General features: G+C 35.5%; 5 protein-coding genes across 6 annotated transcripts; 4 read left to right on the top strand and 1 right to left on the bottom strand.

Moving 5' to 3' along the window:
- The first annotated feature begins 352 nt into the window (after positions 1–352).
- LOC120260207 (acyl-coenzyme A thioesterase 13) lies at positions 353–2,796 on the top strand. Its single transcript, XM_039267647.1, has 3 exons — positions 353–578; positions 646–789; positions 2,409–2,796. Exons 1-3 carry the CDS (start codon positions 396–398, stop codon positions 2,550–2,552), a joined length of 471 nt encoding a protein of 156 aa, XP_039123581.1. The 5' UTR covers positions 353–395; the 3' UTR covers positions 2,553–2,796.
- A 557-nt stretch (positions 2,797–3,353) lies between these two features.
- On the top strand, positions 3,354–4,673 carry LOC120260470 (cx9C motif-containing protein 4, mitochondrial). Its single transcript, XM_039267952.1, has 3 exons — positions 3,354–3,523; positions 3,595–3,771; positions 4,389–4,673. The coding sequence occupies exons 1-2, from the start codon at positions 3,360–3,362 to the stop codon at positions 3,707–3,709; spliced, it is 279 nt and encodes a 92-aa protein (XP_039123886.1). The 5' UTR covers positions 3,354–3,359; the 3' UTR covers positions 3,710–3,771; positions 4,389–4,673.
- A 211-nt stretch (positions 4,674–4,884) lies between these two features.
- Positions 4,885–5,977, bottom strand: LOC120260469. The gene has a single exon (XM_039267951.1). It carries the CDS (start codon positions 5,743–5,745, stop codon positions 5,284–5,286), a length of 462 nt encoding a protein of 153 aa, XP_039123885.1. The 5' UTR covers positions 5,746–5,977; the 3' UTR covers positions 4,885–5,283.
- A 1,835-nt stretch (positions 5,978–7,812) lies between these two features.
- LOC120260558 (probably inactive leucine-rich repeat receptor-like protein kinase At2g25790) lies at positions 7,813–11,386 on the top strand. Of its 2 annotated transcripts, none has more exons than XM_039268055.1 (2): positions 7,813–8,302; positions 9,222–11,386. In XM_039268055.1, the coding sequence occupies exon 2, from the start codon at positions 9,301–9,303 to the stop codon at positions 11,332–11,334; it is 2,034 nt and encodes a 677-aa protein (XP_039123989.1). In that variant the 5' UTR covers positions 7,813–8,302; positions 9,222–9,300; the 3' UTR covers positions 11,335–11,386. The 2 variants fall into 2 exon arrangements, with proteins under 2 accessions (XP_039123989.1, XP_039123988.1); XM_039268054.1 differs by having other exon boundaries at positions 8,443–11,386.
- A 1,436-nt stretch (positions 11,387–12,822) lies between these two features.
- LOC120261454 (probable leucine-rich repeat receptor-like protein kinase At2g33170) lies at positions 12,823–16,407 on the top strand. Its single transcript, XM_039269353.1, has 2 exons — positions 12,823–15,779; positions 15,873–16,407. Exons 1-2 carry the CDS (start codon positions 13,181–13,183, stop codon positions 16,178–16,180), a joined length of 2,907 nt encoding a protein of 968 aa, XP_039125287.1. The 5' UTR covers positions 12,823–13,180; the 3' UTR covers positions 16,181–16,407.
- The last annotated feature ends 376 nt before the right edge of the window (positions 16,408–16,783 follow it).

The following is a 16,783-nucleotide window of genomic DNA, read 5'->3' as shown; positions in this document are numbered from 1 at the left end:
ATCACTTATATGCACACAAGGAGTCCATCTCATAGCCGATGTGAGATTTAAGGAGTTAGTTTATTTGCAATCATTACATTAACAAATAGAAAAATCTTGTATGGAGTTGGTCCAATCTGATTCAATGACTATTAATAAAAATTAAACATTTAAAAAATATTTTTTAAAATGTTGTTTAATTGAAGATCATCAAACATATTATAAAAAAACTAATTGAAAACAAAGCAAAATAAAATAAAATAAGAAATTTCCAACATGATGATCAAGAGCACACTTATTAAAGTACACATGTAACTCTAGCAAAGAAATAATCTGGATCAACCTTTGACCACGTGCTTTATATTGAGATTTTTATCATCGTCTCGAACGGGACGCAAAGAAGAAATCCCAAAGCCATGGATTCGCAGGAGAAGGTGAAGAAGTCCCTCGAGGCCGCCGGCGAGGAGATCGTCTCCACGGCCACACTCAACTCCTTGCCTCCCCGCTTCTACGATGCCTTCATCGTCAAAGGTCTCCGCATAGACGCCATCGAGCATGGCCGCGTCCTCTGCTCCATGACCGTCCCTCCCCGCCTACTCGTACCCTCCTTCTCTTTCTCTTTGATCTTTTCTTTGGATTCATCTAATCTGGTGGTTTTATGGGTAGAATACGGGGAATTTCCTGCACGGGGGCGCAACGGCGTCGCTGGTTGATATCGTGGGATCGGCGGCTTTCTATAGTGTTGGGGTGGTGAGCAGTGGTGTCTCCCTTGAGATCAGTATCTCTTATCTCGACTCCGCTTTCGTCAATGTTAGTGATTATACTCTAATTGATACTTTTTTTTTTCTTGTTTTCAATGCTTAGCCTTTACTCTGACTATCTGGTTTGTTTTTCTGAATCTCCGATAACTCCATCGATGTTATCATTTCAATTTTAATTTTAGGCTGGAAGATTTAGAGAACGTTTATTAGTGAATTGGATTTATTCTAAGAGATCATCAATGAGCACAAAAGCATGAAAAAGCGTGAGTTTTGGGATAAGTTTTGATTTTAGAAGCTTGTGGCTGGATTTTGGTTTCTGATTCATTTTGGTCACTGAAAATTAAATTAAAAAAAAAAAATCATTGTTATCCAGGTATTAAAAATAGAAAATGAGGACTCTTGTCTTTAGTTTGTTGGCCAAAGAGTACATCTTCTTGGGTTTTTTGGAACAAAATGAATATATGGGTACTTTGGGAGCTATTCTGGAAGTTTTGTTATTCCCTATTATAAATTTTGTCTTTACCCATTTTTGGATGAAACCATAAACTCTGGATTAATATACGAACTTCGCCTATTGTTTTTTCAGAGTCTGTTTCTAGCATCATTTTCTATTCAAATGTAAGATGAATAATGAGAGTTTGTTCACTATGGTGTCTCGGACTTTCTGCTCATAGTACCTCTAGACACTGATATTTATTTTGTTGGTGGCTTTGTATGTTGATCATTGGGTTAATATTGGTATTTTTGAAGGTTCGTCTTTTGCAGAGTAACCTGTAAATTGTAATTGTTTGTTTGCTGACTTAGATTTGGTGATCTAGTTGAAAGTATTAATTTCTCTAACAATGTTTCCATAGCTTGCATATTAATTGTGTTATATACGAAAATGCTTAAAATTGCCGAATACATCAACTTATGCGGATGACTTTGATGCATGTTTCTTCATGTTTTGAATCTTGTTATTCAATGCGTGCCTGCTTATAGGTCTGCTGTGAGTGTCCACATACCATCAGACTTGGGATTCTGATTTATGTAAAGTCCATATGTTCTAGTGTTACAGTTACAACAAATTATCAAGTCCATGAATTCATCTTCGTTTGCATTAAAATCACAATTGCATATGTTCAAATGAACATAATTCTTTTTCGTTCATGGTGGAATTTTCTGTCTTCAGGTGTGTATCTATATTTTGCTGTTGCTTTTGTTGATTTGGGTGATCACTGTCTTCACAATATTTTGTGGCATAAACAACTCACAGCAGAGCTACTACTACTACTGTTTTTATTTTATGATAAAAAAAGATTCAAATAGAAAAATAGTAAATTATTTCTTCTATTTAGTTTTCATCCATTAAAAAAGTAGAAAACCTATTGTGATGATGCCCATAAATGATGCCTCTTGATATGTCATCTTCATTATATTCATCCACAGCTTTTGTTTCTTTCCAGGATAACTTTTTTTTTTATAAAACTTGGAGAATTATACTTGAAGGCATGGGTAATCCTGAATGGAATCCTACTGAATATGTTCCTCTTTTTAAGTTACATATAATTATACATTCTGCTTGGATGATTGCCTTGCATGTATCTTTGCATTGTAAAGCTGCTAATGCCCACTAGAAGGAATACATTTTATTGAGTGAAGTTTATGTTGGAGTTTGTTTTCTTTCAGGAAGAGATTGAGATTGAAGCCAAGGTTTTGCGAGCTGGAAAGGCCGTCGGAGTTTCCACAGTGGAGATCCGAAAGAAGAAGACCGGAAAGTTAATAGCTCAGGGCCGGCATACCAAGTATCTCGCTGCAAGCAGCAAGCTATGAGTCTGAACTATATACTGTATGAATAACTCATCCTCCAGCAGAAGCCTTTCCAATGATCTGCAGAAGGCTTTAGATACTACACAATTTACCATTTACTACTTACCATTTGAAATGATTTCGGATCATGATCTAGAACCATTGTGATGTATGTTGTTACGGAGTTTGTGATGAATATCATGTATGCAAGGATTACTGAATTATTGTCGATGATTATAATATATATATTGCTTGTAAAGTTTCTCCATTCTTATATGCTACTTCCTCCGTTTCTTTTTATTTGCCACAAATCCATGTTTTTTTTTATCTGTTATTTTCTAACATTAAAAAGCATTTATTATTTTTTTTTCAAAATTATTTTTAACATTAATATTCAACTCCCTTGTTAGAACTAAATAAGAGAATGTTGGAATTAAATAAGGGATTTAAATGCGAAGATATAAATTAAACTTAATTTTAAAAAAATAATTATTTTTTTATAAAATTTTGTGAAATAACTAAGTTTGGTATGTGAAATTCAGTTAATCATAAAAAGAAATGGAGGGAGTAAATGAAACAGAAATTATTATATATTTTTTCTTCTGAGTCCAATCAAGTAATTTTATCATTTGCTGATTAATAAAATATATGTTTTTATTTTTATTTTTTTATGTGCATGTCTTGATGCTTAACATGTTATGACACTCCAAATCATTTTAATGATCTATGTACAAATTTATATATCGGATCATGAGACCTAATAAGTATGTAGGATCCGAATCCGATAAGCAATTATACGGATCTCAGGCTCATATCGGGTCAACCAAATTCATGAGACCTATCGTGTTTCTCTTCTCCTTCGTTTCTCCGGAGACGAAGCTCTCGAGGTGGGAATCCATGGCGACTGGCGACCAGAAGAAGAACAAAGAGCCGTGCAAGAAGGAGGCATGCGACATCCAAGCTTGCCTCACTAAGAACAATTTCAATCCTCAGAGGTACTAAATTCTCTCGTTTCTATCCCTAATCCATGAATCATTTTTATTTCTTGTGATTTTTTTGATTGCAGGTGCCTCAAGGTCATTGAGTTGCTGCAATCGTGCTGTGAGAAATGCGATTATAATTCGACTCATTGTGCTTCTCTTTCTGGACTCCTGAAATCAAACACCAAACGAAATTTGTAATTCTGATGCTGCTTAAGGTTTACCATGGATTGGGGGAGGTTTCCAAATGATCTCTTTTAAGTGTAAGTGAGGCTTTGATCTTTATTTGTTCTTTGATGCAAGAGAGTTTTGTTTTTTATGATCAATTTTGTTGATAAAGGAGAGACCTTTGCATTTATTTTGATCCTATGATAGATATAGTTAGGAACAAGTAGAGAGAGTGATAATATCTAGGGTTTAATGAGATTTAGGTTTACTTGTGAGATTGGAAGTAGACATCACCTTCCCGTAGGAGGACTCTTTCAATACAGTGGGGTTGATTTGCATTTAAGGAAGTTATAGATTCAGAAAATTCATTATTGCCTTTGGTTTGAAGTTCTTCCAGAGGTTTTCGGCTACATGTGAACATTTATGAGTTATTTTTGGTGTCCTTTGTGTAGGTTTCACACATGATCTCATTTCCCTCTATTTGTGCAATGTTTATTTTGGTGCCATAGATTCTTATCTTCCCAATTATGTGACAGCATTTGAACCTCTATTTGTTTTATGAATACTCTTCTTGCTGTGAGCTGTGAAAAATTTTGATTATTCTTGTTGTCGGTCAGCATTTTATTCTGTTTGTTCACAATCCTGAATAACATTTATGCCTCGATATATATTGTCTATAACATTTGTTGGAATTCTTTATTTTGTTTCACAGATTTGCTCTCGGATCCTCGTGTGAGAAAGGAACACTTAATGGAGATGTTGTCATGGCGTTGCTACATGAAGATAGCTTTTACTGACAGTTATTTTTGACAAAGCATTGCTTCGTAATATATTTGTCTTTAATAACACTTCTACTGGTCACTATAAATTGAAATCCCATTTGCTGGCATTCGTGCTCTCTTTATTAAGCCTTCACTGATGGGAATGAGTTTGGAAAAATTTGCTGAACATTTTGATTGTTCTGGAATTTTTTATGGGAAGGCCATTATTTTCTTAATTTTTCACTAGGGTACATTGATTTTAAGTTGCTGAAATGTCATGGCGAGTGGTTTTAGCACATCACCAGGCTGGCATCCAAAATGTTCTATTAGACCATGCTTATTAGATATTAATAAGTTTGTTGGATGTTCTTAACAGAGCTGTCTTATTGGCTTGCACACAAGGGCATCATCTGCATAAAAAGTCAGTACCAGCTAACCAGGTTGTTTCATCCCCACTTTGATTTTTCCTGCTTTTAATTTTCTGTCAATATTTGGGTTTTAACCTGCCCTGTTCAGTTGCGTGAATTTAGTTCAGAACTATATACAATTTGTTTGGATCGTGAAGGGTAAAATTCAATAAGAAACAAAGAAATCTAAGATTTTCGATGATGTGGCTCCTTTTCATAGAGATAGAAAACACAGAGACATCTTCTTCTTCAGTCATTACTTAGAAATCAAAGGTTTAACAACACACCGGCACACCAAACTAGACTCTCATGCATTTGTTCTTCCTAAGTATATGCAGAATTTCCTAGATATTATATTAGAGTTTTATACCTCCATGGTTTACTCATTTATGTATATTACATTGGAAAGAAAGGAAAATTACTTTGAAAGATTGAAAACTCATACTTGATAAATTGATGCCTTCTTGGACGCGCTAGTCTTCTGAATCAAGATCAGTTTCTTCAGCACCTTCAGCATTATCACCAAGCTCGGTCTTTGGTGGCGAAGCATGTTTCGGGTCTTGGGCACACAACAGAGCTCCACCGCACCGTGCTGCGCCATTCCAGATTCAGCATCGGAGCTAGAGCTCATCTCTTCTCTGGTAACATCTTTGTGCAGCTCCTCATTAAAGTCCTCCCATAACATGTCCATCCTTTCCTCCTCATCAACAAGACACTCACTCTCGTCTTCTTCCTCTTCTTCATTTCTTGCATGTGAATCCGTCTGAGTCTCCGGGGAGCTCTGATGTGGTCGTTGAGCACCGGTGACAAACCACACCGGCAAGGTGGCAAAGTGAGGGAAAGGGGGGTTGTGGGGGTTCTCTGGCTCACCAACGATCGTCGGGAAACTGAATTCATCCATCCTTTTTTTTTCAATCTTTTCCTTCTCTCCCAGTGCTTTCAGATTACAAAAACCAAAGCAGCATTGAAAGAAAGAATGGTGTCATTGTTTCTTATAAATTATAGTAGTTATAAGCTGTAGCAGAGAGTTGTGGACCCTAATATGCTTGTTTTTCAAAGAGTTCTCTATCTCATGGCAGTTGGGCATCTCATCTACCCGCCAAATGAGGTTAGACAAGGACTCAATTTAATGCATGGAATTTTTACAATTATTTTTATATATATATATATATATATATATTTGGATTTATATTTTTTATATTGAAGTCTTGTGATTGAATTATGCTGAAATGCAGCATTGAAAAGAAATTGGTGAAAACATATAGAGAAATTTCATGCAGAAAGTTTGCTTTTCTTGATTTATGGGTTCATCATGGAGTAGTCAAACTTTTGAACTAGAGCACTTTCAACAGCAAAGTTGGTTTGGGTTTGATCAATTGTGATTTATAATTAAATCATTAGTGGAGCTAAAGCAAAACTTTCAGCATCTCATTAATCGTTTTTATCATATTAATAAAGCTTTGCAAACATGGGACCTGGTTTTCTGGAAAATGGGAAATAAAGCATGCAATTCGAACTATTAGATATTAAAATGATAAATAAAGTTAATATTAAAAAAAAATAAAGTAGTTACATAATCATCATAAACGTGGAAGTAAGTGTTATGATTATTGAAATTTAAGAGATTAGTTTATTATAATTAGATAAAAGCTTGTTTAATCTTTGTATTTTAAGGATTTAGTAATTTTCATCATGGTGATGAATCACAAATGCATTGAATTTGTTTATTTTTTTTATTTTTTTTAATGTTACGACTGTTTTTAAAAAAAAGCAAAATTTTTGAAGTTAGGTAGTCTCTTGGTTTGGGTACCTTCTATGAGCCTTTTTTTTTTTTGGTTCACACAAAAGTCAAATAGCAGAAAAAGACAAGGGTTTTGTTGCAAAATTAGCTAAATTTATTATTTTTATTTTTATTTCAATCTTGATTGGGGGCGTGATTTTTTGTAATTGTTTTCATTTACTATTATGTTTAATTGAGGACTGAGATTGTGTTTTATAAATATCTTTTTTATGCGCGTCTCCATGCTTTAAAAAAAAATAAACAGGAAAAAAATCAATAAATGATGTGACATTAATTTTTATTTTTCATTTTTTTTAAAACCACGTCAAAAGTTACGTACATATATATATATATATATATAAACAAACAATTTTTTTGTAATTTAAATTAAATTATTTTAAACTGATAGAAATAAGAGGAGAAAAAAAAAACTTTATTATTATTATTATTATACATTTTGGGGTGTTTTCTTTCATTATAATCAGCACAAGATATTGGCCTGCACCCAAGAATGGCAGAAGTGATCATCGGCCGGGAGGGGGGGACGGCGACGGCGGCGCTGGCGGCGGTGGACATTACCTCGTTGTCGTCTTCTCTTCCGAAAAGGGCAGATACCTGGAATGATTTTTTTTGTTGTTGGTCTTTCGTCTTTGCATCGTTATTTAGAGTGAAATTTCATATCTTTGGATCCATTGATCTAATGTGAACATTAGGGTTCTCTATCGGTATCTACATATTTATGCATTTGAGTGTAGATTTTAGTGGTAAAGGCTTGTCCCAATGTTCATCTCATAAATTATTTTTTTTAATGAGATGTGATGTTAATGTGACATTTTAATGTAGTTTTTACAATTGATGAAACAATTATGCCAAGCATACATTGTATTGTTTTTGCCTTGAATTTCCCAAATTTATGAATCCTCTGACCGTAATTATTTGTGTGATAATTCAAATGAACTATTTATTTATTTATTTATTTGAATAATAGACTATAAGTGTATTTTTTTAAATAAATATAAACAATATCAAACAGTATTAGAATCCGGATGTACAATATATATATATAATAAAAAATAATATAAAAATTCAAACAGTATATGAACAGTACGAAAACCAAATGAACTATTTGAATAAAATAATGAGAGAATTTTTCTTGTGTTTTATAATTGTTTTGGTTTCAAGAGTTGATTTAGTCTGTAATCATCTGCAGAAAAATTTCTCTAGATATCATTTACATTTTCTTTTCAGAAGTTTACTTGTTTATTAGCAATACGGAATGATTCGATTGAATTTTAGTTTCTTGGTCCATAATTCTGAATTTCCCAAACTAAATATTACTGAATTCTTAGCACCTCCTCCTTTGGTTTACCTGAAAGCAAATGGCTGGTAAATTATCATTTGCAACAAGGAACAAGCTGCAAACTTCTCCAATTTTTGAAACAATTTGGGATATGAGGCATTGCATCTTCTGTAATATGTTTTTCTCCTACTTGCATGGCTGGAAAAATCTGATTACCATTGAACCATTTGAGTTTGATATGTTTCTTTTGGGGAACTTTTATTTTTGGTATATTTTGCTTAATATTTAACTTGAAGCATGTCATATGATTTCTGCGTTTCAGGTTTCTGCCTATTTGCCCCTTAAAACATGATGATTTGGATGGTTTTTCTGCTGAAGGTATGCGTCCCTTTTTAATTATTAGGAATCCGTATGCTCATCTTGATCTACTCTTTGTAATAGCATTCCATGCCATAGAAATGGGCTATTCCCTCTGAATTTACAGGCTTTGATTCATGCTTATACATAATTATATTTAGAAGGCGTAAAGAGAGGACTGCTGTGTAGACAGCATAGGCAAATAGTTCTTCCTGATTTCAGAGGCCACATGGCGATGTGAATACTTAGAATCACCAGAATGCACTGACTGACAGAAACTTGGCATGCTTATGCTCCGACCTCTTCGGTATTAATAAATTTGACTGCAGTGTCATGTACGCAATTGTGGGAGTTTTAATTCTTTATCTCATGTGAGAAACCCGAAAGTTATATACTATGCTCCACTTAAGATCTGTCCAACTGTTAGCTTATGTATCTTCGTTGTGCATTCCAACTGTAATCTGAATGTTAAGGACTCTTTTAAACATGTTGCAATGCATTTCATGTACGTTGTATATATACATGCAGTTTTCACAAGGTCTTCTTTCTTATTGCTTTGATCAAGCCTTCATGGTCATCATCCAACACTTAGGGAAATTTTTAGCAAATTTGTCCAACATGGGGTATACTCCAGTCCAATTTCCTCCAGTCGAATTCATTATCACTGCATTTCTTGATCATTGCCTCTTTGAAGAGTAGCCTTTATTTTTTATGTTCTTCTTAATTGTTTAAATCAAGTCTTCATGGTCATCATGAAACGCTTTTGGAAATTCCTAGCAAATTAGTCCAACATGGGGTTTACTCCAGTCCATTTTCCTCCAGTCGAATTCATTATTACTGCATTTCTTGATCATTTTCTCTCTGAAGAGTAGTCTTAATTGTTATTATTTTTTTCTTCTTAATTGTTGTCATTATCTTCTTAATTGTAACTGGTTACCAGGAATCCCATTTGCAACTGATGGTTCCTCTCCATTTCCCATCTCTTGACATCCACTCTTACAGCTGTTCCATCTTTTAAAATGAACTCTAGTTGCACTTCTTTCCAACGTCTTTCACACCAAGTATTTCATTGTTGCAAGTTATCAGAAGATCCAGAACAAGAAGCCATGAAGAGCTATTCTACTGTTCTCCTTCCCTTCTTGCTATGCTTCTTACTGAACATTTGTTCATTGGTTGAAGGAATGAGTAGTGTCTCCTCTTCTTCACTTTCTGGAAACCAAATCAACACCATGTTCAATCTCTATGACACTCTCTCCGCCATACTATCCCCCAAGTCATCTTTGGAAACTAACTATGATCGCAATCCTTGTTCATGGACTTCTTGGGTGACTTGTTCTACATCGTCATCTTCTTCATCTTTGCAAGTGACTGGCATCAATCTATCTGGGCATGATCTCTCAACAGAAACCACCAAGAACACCTCCTTCTTCTCCCTTCTCTGCCAGATTGATTCCTTGCAGTACCTAAGCCTCTCAAACAACATGTTTGATTCCCTTCCTGACTCCTTCCTCTCCAACTGCTCTGCCCGCTCTCGACTCAAATTCCTCGATATTAGCTTTAACAAGTTGTCTGGCCAGCTGCCAAACCTTTCACAGTTCACTGGTTTGGTGAGTCTTGATCTTTCTAGGAATAACTTGTCTGGAAAGGTAGACAGGCAGTTGCATGGTCTTGTATTGTTGAAGAGCTTGAACTTGTACTTTAACTCCATTACTGGAAACCTTCCAATGAATTTGAGCTTAGCTCTTGAGGAACTGATTTTATCATACAATAAGTTTGAGGGTTCAATCCCCAGGGAGATGTTCAGACATGCCAACCTGAGTGTCCTGGACCTCAGTCAGAATCAGCTCTCTGGGTCTATTACTGATGGAATTGAAGGGTTGCTCAAGCTTGAAGAACTACTCCTTTCTGGCAATTATCTAGCAGGGGAACTCCCCATGATTAAGACACTCTCCTGGTTTGCTGCCGATAACAACTATTTTAATGGAAGTATTCCTTCTGGGATCACTACAAATTTGCAATTCTTGGACTTGAGTTACAACAATCTTACTGGAGTTCTGCCAAACAATTTTCTTTCTCACGGCAGTTTAGAGCATCTCGATTTGACTGCCAATTCCCTTGAAGGTCACATCCCGCAAATTTCAGGTAATTGTTTGACAAAACTTAACCAGTTAAAGCTTGGTCAGAACAAGCTCAATGGGAGCATTCCTCCGGCAATTGGTGAGCTATCAGGTCTGATGTATTTGGAGTTGAATGACAACCAATTTGAAGGAGATATCCCCGTTCAGTGGCAGAAGTGTAAAAATCTTTCTCGTCTGAATTTAGCAGGAAACAAATTGCATGGTACATTACCAAAGGACTTTGGAAGTCTTGGTGAATTGAAGGTCTTGCGGCTTCAAATGAATAATCTTGATGGTAGCATCCCTGACGAAATTTATAAGTTGGTGAACTTGCATATTTTGGATCTTAGCCTAAATTCCTTTACCGGTGGGATATCTCCATTGATTTCTAGCTTGAAGAACATTTCATTCTTAAACATGAATGGCAACAAGCTCGGAGGAAGGATACCTGATTCAGTTGGTAACATAGGACCATATCTGATTGAACTCCAAATAGCCAACAACAAGTTCAAAGGAAGTATTCCTCAAATGTCCAGCAACTCACAGATGACTACTCTCAACCTCAGCAGCAACCTATACATGGGGCCTTTACCTGAATCTCTTACTGAATTGTCCTCTTTGAAGGTTCTTGATCTCTCGAACAATAAGTTTACTGGTGGCATTCCAGCTTCTTTTACTACAATGCAAAGCCTGACAACATTGGACCTTTCCAATAATCAGCTTTCTGGCATCCTTCCAAACTTTACCAAGTGGGTGAATGTCATTACCACTGGAAACGATATACAAAATGTTACATATCCGACTCAATCAAAGACAATTAATTTATCCGTTGTCCTTGTAGTTGCCATATGTTCCTGTGTTGGCTTTAGTTTGTTCTTTGGAGTGATTACATTTTTGAGTTTGGAAGTGCCCATTCGCAAGCGCAATGTAATATAATATTATTACTATTTGGTAGGTTTGTTGTTGATTCTACTCAAATGAATATTTTTAAACTTGTGAGTAAAATAGTTCAATTCATGCAAATTTACATCATGAGGTAATATAGTTTCATTTTCTCTATTTTGTTCATGCACTAGTTGAAGTTTTCAGAGAATGTTCAGTGATCATGGATCTATAATGGAAAATTAAGATAATTGGGATATGATTTATCAAGTTTCTTTTTCAAAAAAATTTGTGCTCTTTAATTTTGGTCTACTAATCATAAGGCTATCAAGGAGATACAAAGGTGGGGATCTAGTTATAACAATGGTAATGGTCAGGGTATAATATTGGTAAAAGATTAAAAATTTAGAACCAGTAATCGTCTTAAAACCAAAAAAAAAATAAATAAATAAAACATCATTTGCATTGATATGTAAGTATTATTATTATTTTTTTTTGCGAAGATGAAAATAATATATATTTTTTATTTAAAAATAATAATTAAAAAACAAAAAAAAAACAAAAAACAAAAATCCTTCATTAAGACGAAGTTTTGGCTTTCCATATAAACCTCACAATACGTACAAACTTTATAGATCAGGTGTGAATGCCCCTGGCATTGACTTTTAGAAACTGTGTTATTTGACTAACCAGAGAGTGTCATAATCAACCTTTCTTCATCCTTCACAAATGACCAGAACCGTCATTCTTTAACCCAAGTCTTACTTTTAATAATAATAATAATAATAATAATAATAATAATACTTTATTTTTTCAATTATTTTATTTTGATAAAAGCGACAAATATCACCCATAAAAAATTGTCAAAAGACAGATAAGTACAATAGTGTATCATTATGATAGCTTAACACCCCTAGGGTTTTATTAATTCGATCAAACGCCATATAAGACGATTATAATCCAACCGAATTAAAAATCAAACTAAATTAATAAATCATTTTATCATGCAACTTTGAACCGCTGAAGAGGAGAGAAATAATATCTACCACAAAAGACCCATAAATAGTTCTATTATAATACTTATAGAATATATTATACTATATATATAGTATTATAATAATATTAGGATTAATAGATTTGATTTTGGGTATGTTTATTTACTATTTTTATAACATCCCACTACACTAATTAATTAGTGGTTGGTTAATTACTTTTAAGTTCCACCATTTAAAGTCGTGTACATGGAAAACAAGTAGGCATGTATTTATTTATTTCTTTCTTCAAAGTCTTCTGAGTCAAATGGTCGCCGGCAAACTTTGGAAAAATTTGGCACAGTGGTCCCACACGTTTGGAATTTTCAAACATTTCAATTTCGTGTGATTTGCTCCATCTTTTAATTTCCTTCTTCCCTTTTCCTGGTCTTTGGTTGCCATTATAAGCTCAATAATAATAATAATAATAATAACAACTGCAATATATATATATATATATATATATATTGGTTTACCCAATAAAAGGTGGCAGATTGGAGCAATGCATTGTAAATAGTGATACTTTTTTCACTTCCTTTGGTGCAACTGAGAGCCACACACAACAATGAGAATCCAAAGAATCCTAAATGGAATCCAAGTCTTCCCTCACTTTGCAGTCAAATTCCATGCCTGGGCCTTTACAAACCAAAGCTTTCCTTTGTTCTTTCAGTTCATATGAATCATATCTATATATTTAAGTCATCCCCAGAACCTGGTCAGTCAACCCTGTCAACCTTCTCCTCATCCTCTGAAAACTTCCTACCTCCAACTTCATCTTGCACTACCTCATTAGACTCTGCAGAGGAAGAGCAAACAGAAGTAGAAGTAAAAGAAGAAGAAGAGGAAGAAGAAGAAGAAAGGAAGGAACTATGAAGAGGTTTGTTCTTGTATTCCTCTTCCCCTGTTTTCTCTGTTTCTTGTTTTCCATTTGTTTATTGGTTGAAGGAAGGAATAACATCTCCTTTTCACCACTTTCTGAAGACCAAAACAACATTATGTCCAATCTCTCCACAATACTATCCCACCAACCATCTTTTAAAACCAATTCTAATCCCAATCCTTGTTCATGGACTTCTTGGGTGATTTGTTCTACATCATCCTCATCTTCTTCATCTTTGGAAGTGACTGGAATCAATCTATCTGAGTATGGTTTATCCACAGAAACCACCAAGAACACCTCCTTCTTCTCCCTGCTCTGCCAAATTGATTCTTTGCAGTCCCTAAACCTCTCACACAACAACTTTGAGTCTCTTCCTGATTCATTCTTGTCCAACAACTGCACTGCCAGCTCTCGACTCAGAATCCTTGATATTAGCTTTAACCAGTTGTCTGGCCAGCTGCCGAACCTTTCACAGTTTACTGCTTTGGTGAGTCTTAATCTTTCTATGAATAAGTTGTCTGGAAATATAGATAGACAGTTGCATGGTCTTGTGTTGTTGAAAAGCTTGAACTTGCGCAATAACTTCATAACTGGCAACCTTCCAATGAATTTGAGCTCAGCTCTGGAGGAACTACTTCTATCATACAATAAGTTTGAGGGTTCAATCCCTGGGGAGATGTTCAAATATGCCAACCTTGATGTCCTGGACCTCAGTCAGAATCAGCTGAATGGGTTTATTCCTGATGGAATTGAAAGGCTGCAAAAGCTTAAAAAAATCTTCCTTTCTGGCAATAATCTAGCAGGGGAACTCCCTTCAAATATGGCCATGATTAAGACACTGTCCCAGTTTGCTGCCAATAAGAACCATTTCAATGGAAGGATTCCTTCTGGAATCACAACAAATTTGCAGTTCTTGGACTTGAGTTACAACAACCTTGCTGGAGATCTGCCACATGATCTTCTTTCCCACGGCAGTTTGGGGCATCTTGATTTGACTAACAATTTTCTTAGCGGCCCCATCCCGCCTATTTCAGGAAATTTACTGACCAACCTTACACGGTTAAGGCTCGGTCAGAATAAGCTCAATGGGAGCATTCCTCCGGCAATTGGCGATATATCGGGTCTGATGTATTTGGAGTTGAATGATAACCACTTTGAAGGATATATCCCTGTGCAGTTGCAGAATTGTAAAAATCTTTCTCTTCTGAATTTAGCTGGAAACAATTTAACTGGTGCATTCCCAAAGGAGTTGGCAAGTCTTACTCAGTTGCAGGTCTTGAAGCTCCAAATGAATAACCTTAATGGTAGCATCCCTGATGAAATTTATCAGTTAGCAAACTTGAGTACTTTGAATCTCAGCCGGAATGGTTTTACTGGTGGGATATCTGCGTCGATTTCTAACTTGAAGAAGATTGCATTCTTGAACTTGAATGACAACAAGCTCGGTGGATTGATACCTGATTCAATTGGTAACATAGGACCATCTCTGATTGAACTCCAACTAGCCAATAACAAGTTCAATGGAAGCGTTCCTTCAATGTCCAGGGACTCGCAGATGACTACTCTCAACCTCAGTAGCAACCTACTCATGGGGCCTTTACCTGAATCTCTTTCTGTATTGAACAATTTGGAGGTTCTTGATCTCTCGGACAACAACTTTACTGGTGACATTCCATCCTCTTTCACTGGGTTGGGAAGCCTGACAATACTAGACCTTTCCAATAATCATCTTACTGGCATCCTTCCAAACTTTCCCAAGTATGTGAATGTCATTATCACTGGAAACAATATACAAAATGTTACAAATCCGAACACTCCAACTCCATCTCAATCAAGGAGAAGAACCAATGTTCTTGTTGTCGTTGTTGCTGTTGTGGGTTCCGTGGTAGTTTTTGGCTTGTTTGCTGCTCTTCTCTTTTTTGTGGTATCACAGCGGTTCAATCGTGTTGAAGATGAAGACCCCCTGGTCAGATACAATCCTTCCCAGGTGATCAAGGGCTGCTTCATAACTTCAAACAATACTCACAGATCGAACATCGACTTCATGAAAGCAATGGTAGCAGTTAGCAATCCAGAGAACGTAGTGCTGAAAACAAGGTTCGCAACACACTACAAAGCTGTCATGGCCAACGTGTCGACCTATACTGTCAAGAAACTAAACTGGGGCGACAAAATGTTTCAGATGGGGAGTCATGAAAAGTTCGAAGAAGAACTCCAAGTCTTAGGCAAGCTGAGCAATTCAAATGTGATGGTTCCATTAGCATATGCCTTGACACAAGATAATGCATACCTTTTCTATGAAAATGTACACAAAGGGACCGTATTCGATTTCCTTCACAAAGGTTTGGAGACCGCTTTGGATTGGTCATCACGATACAGTATCGCATTGGGTGTAGCTCAAGGATTGACATTCCTCCATGGCTGCACTCAGCCGGTTGTCCTCCTCGATCTCTCAACAAAGAGCATCCACTTGAAGTCACTGAAGGAGCCACAAATCGGCGACATTGAGCTCTGCAAAGTCATAGATTCATTTAAGAGTTTCGGCAGTCTATCTGCAATTGCAGGCTCTGTTGGTTACATGCCTCCAGGTGAATACACACTTATTGTTGTTACCTTATCTTATCTTATAAATGCAATTGGATGATCATCACTAATATTCCCATGTTTTCAAATGTTTGCAGAGTACCCGTATACAATGCGAGTGACAATGGCCGGCAATGTGTATAGTTTCGGTGTCATCTTGCTCGAGCTGCTGACCGGGAAGCCACCGGTGAGCAAAGGGATAGAACTCGCAAAATGGGCTCTGAGTTATTCGGCTAGGACAATCGGAAAGGATCAGATTCTGGATTCTAGCATTAAAAGAACATCACCAGAGGTTCATAGTCAGATGCTATCAGTGTTGAAGGTTGCTTTGAGTTGTGTTTGTGCATCTCCTGAGTCCAGGCCTAAAATGAGAAATGTTCTCAGGATGCTATTCAATGCAAGGTAAACAAAAACAAGAAGATCATGAGCCAAATTAAGAATCTTTATACTTATATGAGATTGAAATAAACTGTTTTGAGTTTTTTTTTTCTTCAAAGATGAGGAGCTTTGTATTGTATAGCTTGCAAACGTTAATACTTAATCAGACTTACATGTATACATGTTAATGGTTTTGTATTGATTTGTCTGTTGTGGATTATGGAATTAAGCATGAGTGTCAACAAATTTGGCAAAGTTACCGGGATTCTTATATTATTTTTGTATTATACATATATTGTACATCCGGGTTTCAGTACTATTTTGTATAGTTTATATTCATAAAAAATGGCACTTATCGCCTATTATTTAAACAAATTTGACAAATGTTTGCGGTAAGATTTGAGTGAATTTCTTATTCCTTTGTTTGTTGAATTAAATTTACGTAATACTATTCTTGCATATATATAAAAAACACATGTTGAGAAAGAGTCATGATTTTATATTTTCTTATTAATTTAGTTATTAATATCTCAGTCGGACTGCTGTCACTCTTTATATTTTTACATTTTTTTAAGTAACTATTAATATTTCTAAGTTTTCTCTTTTATAATGCATAATTAGATATATTATA

This window comes from Dioscorea cayenensis, chromosome 5 (assembly GCF_009730915.1).
Source record: "Dioscorea cayenensis subsp. rotundata cultivar TDr96_F1 chromosome 5, TDr96_F1_v2_PseudoChromosome.rev07_lg8_w22 25.fasta, whole genome shotgun sequence".
Taxonomy (NCBI): Eukaryota; Viridiplantae; Streptophyta; class Magnoliopsida; order Dioscoreales; family Dioscoreaceae; genus Dioscorea; species Dioscorea cayenensis.
This window is presented reverse-complemented; position numbering and strand designations above follow the sequence as displayed.